The following is a 13,287-nucleotide window of genomic DNA, read 5'->3' on the forward strand; positions in this document are numbered from 1 at the left end:
AGTCGGACACGACTGAAGTGACTTAGCAGCAGCAGCATTTACATGCTTAATTGGTTCTCAGAGGCAACATGCTCCTCATTTAGGAATTTGATTTCAGTCCATTATGCTGCTTCTTGCAAATGGACTCACTTTGTTTTTTTTTAAAAAGTTAATTAATTTTACAATTAGCATAACTGAATACAGCATTGCATTAATACAAGATAATGAGTAGATATTTATATATATTACAAAATGATCACCATACTAAGCCTAATTAATATCTGTTATCGTACATAGTTATAGAATTTTTTTCTTGTGATAAAGGCTTTTTAACATTGACTCTCCTAGCAACTTTCAAATATACAATACAATACTAGTAACTATAGTTACCATACTATATAGTACATCTCCATAACTAATTTATTCTATAACTGGAAGTTCATATATTTTGACTCTCTTTACCCATGTCTCCCAGCTCCATCCCCCACCTTTGGCACCAGTCTGTTCTCTGTATCTATGAGTTTAATTTTATTTATTTATTTATAAAATCTTTATTAGAGAACAGTTGGTTTACAGTGCTGTTAATTTCAGGTGTGCAGTGAATTGACTCAGTTACACATAAACACACACCTGCTCTTATTTAGATTCTTTTCCCATATAGGTCATTACAGAGTGCTGAGTAGAGTTCCCTGGGCTATACAGTCTTTACTATCATCTATTTCACTTTTTTGTTAAACACTTTGTTTTGTGTTAGAGTATCCAATTAACAATGTGATAATTTCAGGTAGACAAAGGCAAAGGGACTTAACTACACACACACACACACACACACACACGTATATGTCTGCTGCTGCTGCTACTGCTAAGTCGCTTCAGTCGTGTCTGACTCTGTGCGACCCCATAGATGGCAGCCACCAGTCTCCCCCCTCCCTGGGATTCTCGAGGCAAGAACATTGGAGTGGGCTGCCATTTCCTTCTCCAGTGCATGAAAGTGAAAACAGAAAGTGAAGTCAATCAGTCATGCCTGACTCTTTGCGACCCCATGGACTGCAGCCTACCAGGCTCCTCCGGCCATGGGGTTTTCCAGGCAAGAGTACTGGAGTGGGTTGCCAGTGCCTTCTCCTATGTATATGTATATATACACACACAGATATACACATGTATCTATTCTCCCCAAAACTCCCCTTCCATCCAGGCTGAAACATGACATTAAACAGAGTTCCCTGTGCTATATAGTAAGCCCTCAGTTCAGTCGCTCAGTTGTGTCCACTCTTTGCAACCCCATGAATCGCAGCACACCAGGCCTCCCTGTCCATCACAAACCCCTGGAGTTTACTCAAACTCATGCCCATGGAGTCGGTGATGCCATCCAGCCATCTCATCCTCTGTCGTCCCCTTCTCCTCCTGCCCCCAATCCCTCCCAGCATCAGGGTCTTTTCCAATGAGTCAACTCTTCACATGAGGTGGCCAAAGTATTGGAGTTTCAGGCTTCAGCATCAGTCCTTCCAATGAACACCCAGGACTGATCTCCTTTAGGATGGACTGGTTGGATCTCCTTGCAGTCCAAGGGACTCTCAAGAGTCTTCTCCAGCACCACAGTTCAAAAGCATCAATTCTTCAGCACTCAGCTTTCTTCACAGTCCAACTCTCACATCCATACACGACCACTGGAAAAACCATAGCCTTGACTAGACGGACCTTTGTTGGCAAAGCAATGTCTCTGCTTTTTAATATGCTCTCTAGGTTGATCATAACTTTCCTTCCAAGGAGTAACGTCTTTTAATTTCATGGCTGCAATCACCATCTGCAGTGATTTTGGAGCCCCAAAAATTAAAGTCTCTCACTGTTTCCAGTGTTTCCCCATCTATTTCCATGAAGTGATGGGACCAGATGCCATGATCTTAGTTTTCTGAATGTTAAGGTTTAAGCCAACTTTTTCACTCTCCTCTTTCACTTTCATCAGGAGGCTCTTTAGTTTTTCTTCACATTCCTGCAATAAGGCTGGTGTCATCTGCATATCTGAGGTTATTGATATTTCTCCCAGCAATCTTGATTCCAGCTTGTGCTTCTTCCAGCCCAGTGTTTCTCATGATGTACTCTGCATATAAGTTAAATAAGCAGGGTGACAATACACAGACTTGATGTACTCCTTTTCCTATTTGGAACCATGTCCAGAGTTCTAACTGTTGCTTCCTGACCTGCATACAGGTTTCTCAAGAGGCAGGTCAGGTGGTCTGGTATTCCCATCTCTTTCAGAATTTTCCACAGTTTATTGTGATCCACACAGTCGAAGGCTTTGGCATAGTCAATAAAGCAGAAATAGATGTTTTTCTGGAACTCTCTTGCTTTTTCAGTGATCCATCGGATGTTGGCAGTTTGATCTCTGGTTCCTCTGCCTTTTCTAAAACCAGCTTGAACATCTGGAAGTTCTCGGTTCACGTATTGCTGAAGCCTGGCTTGGAGAATTTTGAGCATTACTTTACTAGAGTATGAGATGAGTGCAATTGTGCGGTAGTTTGAGCATTCTTTGGGATTGCCTTTCTTTGGGATTGGAATGAAAACGAACCTTTTCCAGTCCTGTGGCCACTGCTGAGTTTTCCAAATTTGCTGGCATATTGAGTGCAGCACTTTCACAGCATCATCTTTCAGGATTTGAAATAGCTCAACTGGAATTCATCACCTCCACTAGCTTTGTTCGTAGTGATGCTTTCTAAGGCCCACTTGACTTCACATTCCAGGATGTCTGGCTCTAGGTGAGTGATCACACCATTGTGATTATCTGGGTCGTGAAGAAATTTTTGTACAGTTCTTCTGTGTATTCTTGCCACCTCTTCTTAATATCTTCTGCTTCTGCTAGGTCCATACCATTTCTGTCCTTTATTGAGCCCATTTTTGCATGAAATGTTCCCTTGGTATTTCTAATTTTCTTGAAGAGATCTCTAGTCTTTCCCATTCTATTGTTTTCCTCTATTTCTTTGCATTGATCGGCTGAGGAAGGCTTTCTTATCTCTCCTGGCTATTCTTTGGAACTCTGCATTCAAATGGGAATATCTTTCCTTTTCTCCTTTGCTTTTCACTTCTCTTCATTTCACAGCTATTCGTAAGGCCTCCTCAGACAACCATTTTGCCTTTTCGCATTTCTTTTCCATGGGTATGGTCTTGACCCCTCTCAGTAAATAAATAATGGGGTTTTCCTAGTGTTTCAGACAGTAAAGAATCCTCCTGCAATGCAGAACACTCCAGTTTCATCCCTGGGTTGGGAAGATACCTTGGAGAAGGAAATGGCAACCCATTCCAGTATTCTTACCTGGGAAATCTCATGGACAGAGGAGCTGGCAGGCTACAGTCCCTGGGGTCACAAAGAGTTGGGACATGCTTGAGTGACTAACATTTTCAACATTTGGTGAGTAGCTGTGTAATCCTCTGATCTTAAGAAAGTGCATCTGATTCAACCTTTATTAGTAAAACTTTATTAGCCCATAGGACAGAGGAACCTGGTGGGCTACAGTCCTTGGGGTCTCAAAGAGTTAGATGTGACTGAGCGACTAACACAAATAAATAATAAGTATATTAGGTCTCCTCACCCTAAGTCTAGTCACTGCAGTGACATGATGACAACCAAGTCAGATATCCTGTGTGAGCAATTCTAAACCCACAGGCAATGCATGCGTGCTAAGTCGTTTCAGTCGTGTCTGATTCTGTGCGACCCCATAGACTGTAGCCTGCCAGGCTCTCCTGTTCATGGGATTTTCCAGGCAAGAATACTGGAGTGGGTTGCCATGCCCTCCTCCTGGGGAATCTTCCCAACCCAGGGATTGAACTTGTGTCTCTTATATCTCCGGCATTGGCAGGTGGGTTCTTTACCACTAGCGCCACCTGGGAAGCCCATAGGCAGCAGACGAGGAGAAATAATTCTCTGCTTATAAGGAAAAGGAGGCAGCTGTCTGCTCCCTTCCAGAAAGGGTCTTCTCTTTAGCCGTTTGATAGGGAAATAAAATGTCTCTAGGAGTCAGAAAGATCCACGCAGATCTTAGCTTTTACAATTTAGAGATGGCAGCCAAGTTCCTGAGTTTCCTTCTTCCTTGATGTGTACAATAATTAGGGAAACAATTCTAGTCTTCCTGGAACCTTGGTGTTTAACCTAAAGACAGTCTTTGTCTGTAACCATTTGACTTGCTAGGGGAGATAGAAATTTATTATTATCTTTTTGGATCAGAGCAATTAACTAGCCAAATGGCTGTAGGTCTAATTCTTAAGGCAGGAGAAGAGTTGGGAATTGGCATTCTCAACTGCCAATTAGCAATCCCAAATGCCAGCCAAGGGTTGACATTTTATAGGAACAATAAGAAATCCAGGGAAAATTCATACTCCCACATTTATCTGAATACTCTTCTAGACTCGTATATCTGCCTTTCATTCTCTAATGTTTCTTGATGAATGGAACCTTCCTAACTGTAAAATAGTTCAGTTTACCATACTTTAAAAAAAAGTTATTTTTTTCGGCTGCTATGACAACGAGTCCGCGCCCCGCGCACCGCTGCTGCTCGGGCGGGACCCAGGCTGGACCACGGGCCCCGGCCTGGGGGCCACAGCCGTCACCGCCGCCGCCACCTCGTCTCCTCCCCGTTCCCGCCCCGCCCTGCGTCTCCTCGCCTCCCTCGGGTCCGCGGCCGGGGTCTGTCCCCGCCGCCCCAACCCCGCCCGGATGCCGAAGGTGAAGGCGCTGCAATGCGCCCTGGCGCTGGAGATCCGCTCTGTAACTTGCCCAGGAGTGGTGCTGAAAGACAAGGAGGACATCTATCTTAGCATCTGTGTGTTTGGCCAATACAAAAAGACACAATGTGTCCCAGCCAATTTTCCATTGGTCTTCAATGCCAGAATGGTGTTTGAAAAGGTGTTCCCTGAAGCAGTGGACCCTGGAGATGTGGTTGCACAGCTTGAATATGATACAGCATTGTTTGAGTTGATTCAGCTAGTTCCACCAGTGGGTGAAACGTTGTCTACATATGATGAGAATACACGAGATTTCATGTTCCCGGGTCCAAATCAAATTTCTGGACACCATGATTCAAACCGCCAGGTTACCATGAGGAGGATTTCTGGCCTTCGAGGAATTGCTCCAAAGCTGGAATTTTCTACAACCTCAGTGATTACTGAATGTCTGATAAGTTCAAGGAAGTGCCGCACTCAGGATAAATTCGTTTACCATACGGCTCCAGTTGAAAAACCACACGGCAGACTGCAAAACAGAACATCGAGGTCACAGAAGAAAAAATCCAAGTCACCTGAGAGAAATAAGTATTGCATAAATGCAAAAAGCTACGAACAGCCTACAATTTCTTCAAAATCACACTCTCCATCTCCTTACACAAAAAGACGCATGTGTGAGCTATCAGAAGACACCAGGCGGCGGCTGGCCCATTTAAATCTCGGCCCTTATGAATTCAAGAAAGAAACAGATAAACCTCCATTTGTGATTAGACATGTCGATCCCCCAAGTCCCAGGGCCGATGCTTTATTTGGATCTCCTGGCAGAGACTGTGAAAGAGATGGATGGTCCAGGCTGCCCAATGATCATTCTCGTCTTGGCTGCTGTCGACCCAAGGATTATAAGGTCATCAGAACACCTCATGGGAGAGACTTCGATGATTCTTTGGAAAGGTGTGAAGACTATTTGAGTTCAAGGTCAGGCAGTAAGCCCCATCATTCAGCCAGGACCTTACTTGTTCATTCAGCACCCTCTACCATGCCGAAGCATTCTCCAAGCCCTGTGTTAAATCGAGCTTCTCTCAGGGAAAGGTTCCATTCTGATTGGTGTTCACCTTCCAACTGTGATGAGATCCATGACCGGGTAAAGAATGTCTTGAAATCACATCAGGCTCATCAAAGACATTTATATGATGAGCGAGACCCAGAGAAAGAAGAGGAACTGGAACTGAAAAGAGGTCTTTTATATAGAGACTCTGCCTATGACAGCGACCCAGAGTATAGCTCATTTCAACGGCCACGTGGCACTCTCCATTTGGATGATGGTGAATACTGGTCCAACAGGGCAGCCTCTTATAAAGGAAAATCCCACCGACCCATCTTTGAGAACAGCATGGACAAGATATACAGGAACTTATACAAAAAGGCCTGTAGTTCTGTTTCTCATACACAGGAAAGCTTTTGAGATCAGCCGCGATAAACTGTATGAGTGTCCTTGTCAACTTCTCAATGAAAACGTTTGATGTAATCAGTACCTGTATTCTTTTATTTTTTTTTAGACGGGTGGTTCTAATTGAGCACAGTAGTTAGACTTGAATAAGTTTATTATTTCAAATGATAAAGTATCCTGGGCAAGCCTTCTTTTTCCAGTCACAGTAGAAAGTGCTGTATTCTCACAGTTCTGCCACACAGTCACAACCTCCATTCTGATTAGGAGAAAACCGTCCTGTCACATCTCTCTCATGTCACCAGCTGCAAATCAAATCACCAGCTACAAGAACATATTCTCTCTAAAAATGCTCTTCTACCTTCATCACCTTGTAATTTTCTTTCCATTTGCTTGACTGGTTATCTTGTTCTGACTAAGATTATTTTTATTATTAACTCTCATTTCTTGGTCATGGGCAAAAAAAGAAAAATATACAGAGATGAATTTCTCAGGAGTTTAAACTCTATTTTAACTAGTATTTTCTACCATTTGCTCCCTAAGAAAAAGCTATTGATATGTCTTAGCTCCTAAGGTATAGCTTTCTTTTTAAAGTTTCTGTAATCCTTTACTCCCTCTTCTCTAAAAGAGCTAGCTAAGTTACCTAAAATGCCTTAACAGCGAGAAATAGGAATGGCCAAATGTGACCCCAAATGTGAATAACTGATTTTTAAAGATAGATTTTTTTTTGCATTGTTTTTTTCTAGAGTTAAAACTTTTGGTGGACCCAGAATTAGAAAATAGCCTTTGTTTAAAAGCTTGTAGAAACTCAGAAAGAATAAGGGATTTATATTGTAATTTAATCTCTTTAGTGTATTCATAGGTATCAAATAGCCCATGAAAGTAGCAACCTTACTTTAAAAAAAAAAACAAACAAACCTGGGAACCATAAAGGGGAGGAAATATTAGAGTATAACTCTTTGTACTCAAAAGTTGTTGGTTGATAAAATTAGCTTCTTCCCCCTTTCCCCCCTACCCTGGCTCCAAACACATCTGAGGCCAGTTAGGCTTTGAAGATACAAAGAAATTAGTTACCTTATATTTTTTAGAGAGAGTAGAAGAAATGCAGAGAATAGGAAATGATAAACTTGACATAAACTTTAAGAGTGGACTACAAGATAATGTTTTCTCATTGACTCCATCTTTGGTTAATTTTATAGTTATGATCTTAAAAGAAAATACTTGAGTTGAACTCTATTTAAGTTGGAATTGGTATGCAAATTGGGCGATTAATTTTTTTAATTGGAGAAAATACATAATACCTGTTATCTAATAATAAGACTTTTCAGCTTCATGTTGATTGTTTTATCTGTGGCAATCTGCAGTGTATTGGAAAGCACATCAGAGATAGGAGCCAGGTATCCTAGGCTTCAGATCTCTGGCCCTAGTTTCCTAGTTATCAGTGGAGAGAACGGAGTAAGTCAGCATTTCCTGAACCGTGTTTGTGGACTGCTGTTCTAAGAGATGGCTTTAGGAATGTAGATACAAGTATTTCATTGGTCATGTAAGTTTAGGAAAGATCTGTGTACCACTCAGACTTAGAGAGTCATGGGTAAGATGACAGGAATGAAAAGGGGGTACTAGTGATGCTGAAAAAAACACTGGTTAATTGTCCAGGCAAACTACATATGGTCATCTTAGTAAAAACATTAGCATGTTTGAAGCTCTAAGAAATCCTGGCATAAACATGCTTCGCTCTAGCATCTAGTAGAAAGTCTGATACATACTTGGTGCTCATTAAATATTTATTGATTAACCCAGACTTTCCTAAACTAAATTGAGCGTGTAACAGTATTTGTTGTTATGGTTATCTTTCCCCTCCCGTTCCTCTCCCCCAACTCCCGATACTTCCTCTGAAATGCTATCTGCAGACACATGTGGACATAGTCAGGAAAATACTGGACTCCACAATCACTGAGCTACCGTCTGGTTGTAAGTTGTCTAATGAATTTTTGTATAAGCTTTTGAAGGTCAGCATTGAATGATGGTTTTTTTAAAAAATCATATATCAATGAAACTTAATATCTTTTCCTCCTTGATTGTAAACAAATGAAAAATTCCCCCATTTAAAAGTTGCTTCTTGGTGTGCTACATAGCTTCAGTCCTGTCTCACTCTTTGAGACCCTATGGACTGTAGCCCACCAGGCTCCTCTGTCCGTAGGATTCTCCAGGCAAGAATACTGGAGTGGGCTGCCATGCCCTCCTCCAGGGGATCTTCCTGACCCAGGGATTGAACCTGTGTCTCCTGCGTTGGCAGGCAGGTTCTTTACCACTAGAGCTATCTGGGAAGATCAGTGAAGTGAAGTGAAGTGAAAGTCTCTCAGTTGTGTCTGAGTCTCTGTGACCCCATGGACTGTATAGTCCCTGGAATTCTCCAGGCCAGAATACTGGAGTGGGTAGCCTTTCCCTTCTCCAGGGGATCTTCCCAACCCAGGGATTGAACCCAGGTCTCCCGCACTGCAGGCAGATTCTTTACCAGCTGAGCCACAAGGGAAGCCCAGGCTTCTTGGTAAAAAGGCCAAATATGCACTTGAAAGAAAATATTTGCTATCATAAAAAATCTCCTGAGTGAGTAAGTACCAAAAAAAAAAAAATTACTTTGCACCTATATTTGCCATTATCATATAAAGGCCACCAAAAAATGGGTCTCAAAGGGGAACTTTGGAAAATATTTGAGAGACATTTTCCTCTGAATTAAATTTGACATCTCCCTGAAGGATCAGATATACATTTCCACATACTTACCATCTTTGCTAAGTGTCTATTTCCATTCCCTGGAGGAAAGAGTAGTCTTTGTTGTTTTCCTTAACTATTATTATGAATTCTTATGTTGTATTATCTTTCAAAAGTAAAACCTCTAAGTACTAATAGTTGCCTTTTCTCATTGAGAGAAGCAGAAAGATGCCATAGTTTATTCTCTTAACCCCTTTTTGAATATTTCCTACAATCTAGTAATAGTTATTAGACAATATGAAAGATAAATAGGTCTGTCTCCTTCTTTCTAATATAATTTTTCTTTTAGATTAAAAAAATCCTAGGAATTTAAGGAAGGAAAATGTTAATTCAGCTAAGAAAAAAGTTGAATCATTGGACTGATGGTGTGTCTTCCTTGGTTTTCACTACTAGTTGTATAACCTTGTTTAAGTCATCTATCCTTCTTGGACCTGTTTTATTTCCTATAAGGTGAGGAAGGGGTTAATTTAGAATGACTTTTAATGTTCCAACATTTTTATAATTGTGTAATTGATCAATGTAGAAGATTAGGAAGTTTTTGGCAGCAGAGTTGTGTTCTGATTTCAAAGATTAAGCCCTTGATTAAAAATCTGGACCAAAAAAAAAAAAAGTTATTTTTTTAGGCTTTTAAAAAATGATTAATGCTTTCTGTTCTTAGTTAAAAAAAATATTCTTTAGCCACATGGAACTCTGCTCAATATTCTGTAATAACCTAAATGGGAAAAGAATTAGAAAAGATTAGAAAGAAATAGACACATGTATATGTATAACTGGTGGAGAAGGAAATGGTAACCCGCTCCACTAGAGCCGGACATGACTAAGTGGCTGAAACAACAGCAGCATATGTATAACTGCATCACCTGCTGTAGACCTGACACTAACACAGCATTGTTAATCAGCTACACTCCAGTATACAGATTCTTTACCCCAAGATCATGGAAATATTCTTCTAATTTTCATCTAGAATATTTATTAGTTTTCTTTTCACATTTTTAAGATTAGAGTCTGATCATCTCTTAAGAAAAAAGCATTAAGGTGTTATAATTGATTAGCATAATATGTTGTCTTAGAGATACAGTCGTCAGTATCAAAGTGGCAGACAAGCACATACTTGACAGAAAGTGTTTCCTACAAGGAGATAAATCTGTGCATGTGACTTCACAAATAATTTCCCCTTTTGAAGACAGCTTTATTGAGGTATAATTGATATTCACAAATTTAGCATATGTGTAAATTACATATTTTCACAGAAACTCACATTATTTAATGTATACAGTGAGTTCAGACATATTCATACACGGGTGAAACCATTGTCACTGCTGTTCCTGGGAGATCTGGGACTCAGCTTAGGACAAATCAGTCAGTAAAGGAGGAGTCGCTGAGCACCATATAACAGTACATTGATATTGCCTACGTTTCTTGGTTCTCTAAGTAACAGACATATTGTTATAAATATTAACAGTGAATTTCCCCCATGTATTCCTGGAGATAGATTGAGCTAAAAGGATTATCAATACATATTAATGGTAGGTACTAAGTGTCACAGAATGAGGTTGTGATTATAAAACCATGGCTGATATACCATTAGAGAAAAATACAATGAATACCAAGGAATTCTTTTATGATTTGTTTTTTTTGTACTCAGTAATCATTTAGTTTTTTGAAATTGAATGCAACCCTTTTGGTCATGTCTTTGAAAGCTTGTACCACTTGTTTGTTCCTCAGAGTATAAATGAAAGGATTCATTACGGGGGCAACCGAAGTTGTTAGCACTGACACCACCTTATTGATAGCTACCCCTTCTTTTGCATGTGGTTTGATGTAGATGAAAATGCAGGTTCCATAAGTGATAGAAACCACAATTATATGGGAAGAACATGTAGAAAAAGCCTTTTTCCTTTGCTGGGCAGAAGGGAATCTGAGAATGGTCCTGATGATGTATATATAGGACATGATTATACACATCAAGGTGAACAGGAGCGTCAACACAGCCAGGACCAAGACGAATCGCTCTAGGAACTCTGTGTCTGAGCAAGTAATCTTCAGGATGGGAGCAGCATCACAGCCAAAGTGATCTATGACATTAGAGTCACAAAACTCAAGCTCAAAGCCCATGCCAAATGGTGGGATGACGATGATTAGAGCAATCATGTAACAGCCAATGAGGAACTTGATGCAGACCATGTTGTTCATGATAGTTGTGTAATGCAGGGGTTTGCAGATGGCCACATAGCGGTCATAGGACATGGCCATCAGGAGAAAAAACTCAGCCACAGCCAGGATAACAACAAAAAATAATTGAGTGGCACATGCATTGTATGTAACAGTATTGTCCCCAGATGCTATTGTATAGAGGAATCTGGGAATACAGACGGTTGTGAATGACACTTCCAAGATGGAGAAATTCCGGAGGAAAAAATACATGGGTGTTTTGAGGTGAGGATCTACCAAAGTGAGAGTGATGATGATCAGGTTTCCAACAACACTCAAAAGGTAGGTTAGAAACAAAAAGATGAAGAGCAGAATCTGTAGATTTGGGTCATCGGTTAGTCCCACAAGGATGAATGTTGTTATTGCTGTATAATTTTTCATCCCTGATTCCTGACTGTGGTTGTGTCTATGTGTTGAAAAGAAAGAGAGAAATTAGATCAGAGAACTAGACTGTTACATGAGTTAGCAGAGAGATGACATGAAATTCCTAGCTAATGTTAACTTAGTTACATAAGCCAAGGTTTTATTTTATTTACCTGTGAATCAAGAATGCTATTTTATCTACCTGTTAATGAAGAATGCTATTGGAGCAGCACTTAATTAATCATTATTGCTACTGGATTCCCACTGCTGAGCATTATACTGGATACTAGTCAGAAGGCTAGTAAAGATTCTTATTACCATATCAATGTAGTATTAATTCAGTAGCAAAGGAATTATTTGGTCAACAACCTAATGGAAAAGAAGCTAGGCTTTATTATCAGTGTTAATGAACAGAAAAACACTGTCATAAAAATATGCGTGGTTTGTAATTTCCTGACAATAAAACCTCAAGCGGTGCTGTCATCTTGGTTCTATGGGATACAGGGGTGACTACAGTTAAGGCTGTGAAGTTAAATTTCTTCTCCTCTCCACCTCTGCTCCCTCGCTTGTGATGATCATCCACATCCTCCTCTAAGGGGCCTCACGCCTCTCTGTTCTCTTCCCTTTTAAACCGCACAGGAGTACAAACGCTCCTAAGTCTATTCGAAAGAGAGAATCGAAGTAATTTTCAAAACCTTACATAAAATCCATTTCTCTGTTTATAATCACTCACTGGAGTTCCATAACCCTTGGAATAAAAGACTCTTTACTCTGGTTTATAAGATATTTCATGATCTCATTGCTGTGAAATGCTCCTAATTTGTCTCTAGTTTAGCTGTTTGGGTCTTCTGTTCCTTGAAGATGCCAAATTCTTTTCTACCCCCGACTGAAAGGTTGTTGCTGAACCACAAAAAGACGCTGGGATTCTTGGCCTCCAGAGGAGAAGAATTCAATCTGGGGCCAGAGACAAGGCTTGATCGCTCAGAGCCTTTTGTGTAATAAAGTTTTATTAAAGTATAAAGGAGATAGAGAAAGCTTCTGACATAGGCATCAGAAGGGGGCAGAAAGAATACCCCTTGCTAGTGTTAGCAGTGGAGTTATATACTCTCCAATGAATCCAAAGAATGTCTGGAGGTTGTAAAGACCTCACCAGACCTACTCCCATAATTTACATTTTAAGATAACAGGATTAGCCAGAAGGTTTAATCCAGAGACTGTCCTCAGGCAGGATACATTATTGTTATATAATCCTAAGGAATGTAGAGGGGAAAAAAAGTTTGTCCTTTCTTCCTCCTTGAGAATTCCAGACCCCTCTCTCCTTGGGGACCCCTAGACTTCTTATCAACCTGCCTAGGAAATGACTCTCTCATGATCTTTTGCAGTTTTCTCTCTTCTAGAAATGCTCTGTTTGCACTCTGGATTTTATTTTTCAGGTGCTAACTTAAATATAATCCCCTCAAAGATGCATCTCTGAGGATCCTATCTATATTGTTTCTACCTCCAATGTTGTGAGCACACTCTCTGTTTATTTCTTTTATTATCCATTTACTTTTTACTTTCATCCTCTACTTGATAGCAACTTCCATGAGAGCACAGATGGATTTATTTTGTAAACCACTGTAAACCCAAGGCTAGGTTTTTTCCTGGCACTAGCAGATACCAATACAAATTTACTGAGTGAATGAGGCTGGGCATTTTGTCCTGGATAACTGATAGACTAGTTTCGTTTAAAGTGTAACTGAAAAGTTACATCATTCACTTATATTTTAGGTTTTAATCTTCACTTAAGGATTTCAGTGTATTGAGGC

The 13,287-nt window shown here is 40.3% G+C and overlaps 1 protein-coding gene and 1 pseudogene across 1 annotated transcript; one reads left to right on the forward strand and one right to left on the reverse strand.

The window, feature by feature from the left end:
* Positions 1-4,534: 4,534 nt before the first annotated feature.
* Positions 4,535-6,217, forward strand: LOC139033604 (spermatogenesis-associated protein 6 pseudogene; annotated as a pseudogene).
* Positions 6,218-10,546: 4,329 nt separating this feature from the next.
* LOC110123904 (olfactory receptor 6C2-like) lies at positions 10,547-11,497 on the reverse strand. The gene has a single exon (XM_020872188.2). The coding sequence runs from the start codon at positions 11,495-11,497 to the stop codon at positions 10,547-10,549; it is 951 nt and encodes a 316-aa protein (XP_020727847.2).
* Between the last annotated feature and the right edge of the window lie 1,790 nt (positions 11,498-13,287).

Source organism: Odocoileus virginianus, unplaced genomic scaffold (assembly GCF_023699985.2).
Source record: "Odocoileus virginianus isolate 20LAN1187 ecotype Illinois unplaced genomic scaffold, Ovbor_1.2 Unplaced_Scaffold_21, whole genome shotgun sequence".
NCBI lineage: Eukaryota > Metazoa > Chordata > Mammalia > Artiodactyla > Cervidae > Odocoileus > Odocoileus virginianus.

What these genes read in the sequence shown, in the direction of transcription:
- LOC110123904 (XM_020872188.2), bottom strand. Translation starts at nt 11,497, where the DNA reads ATGAAAAATTATACAGCAATAACAACATTCATCCTTGTGGGACTAACC.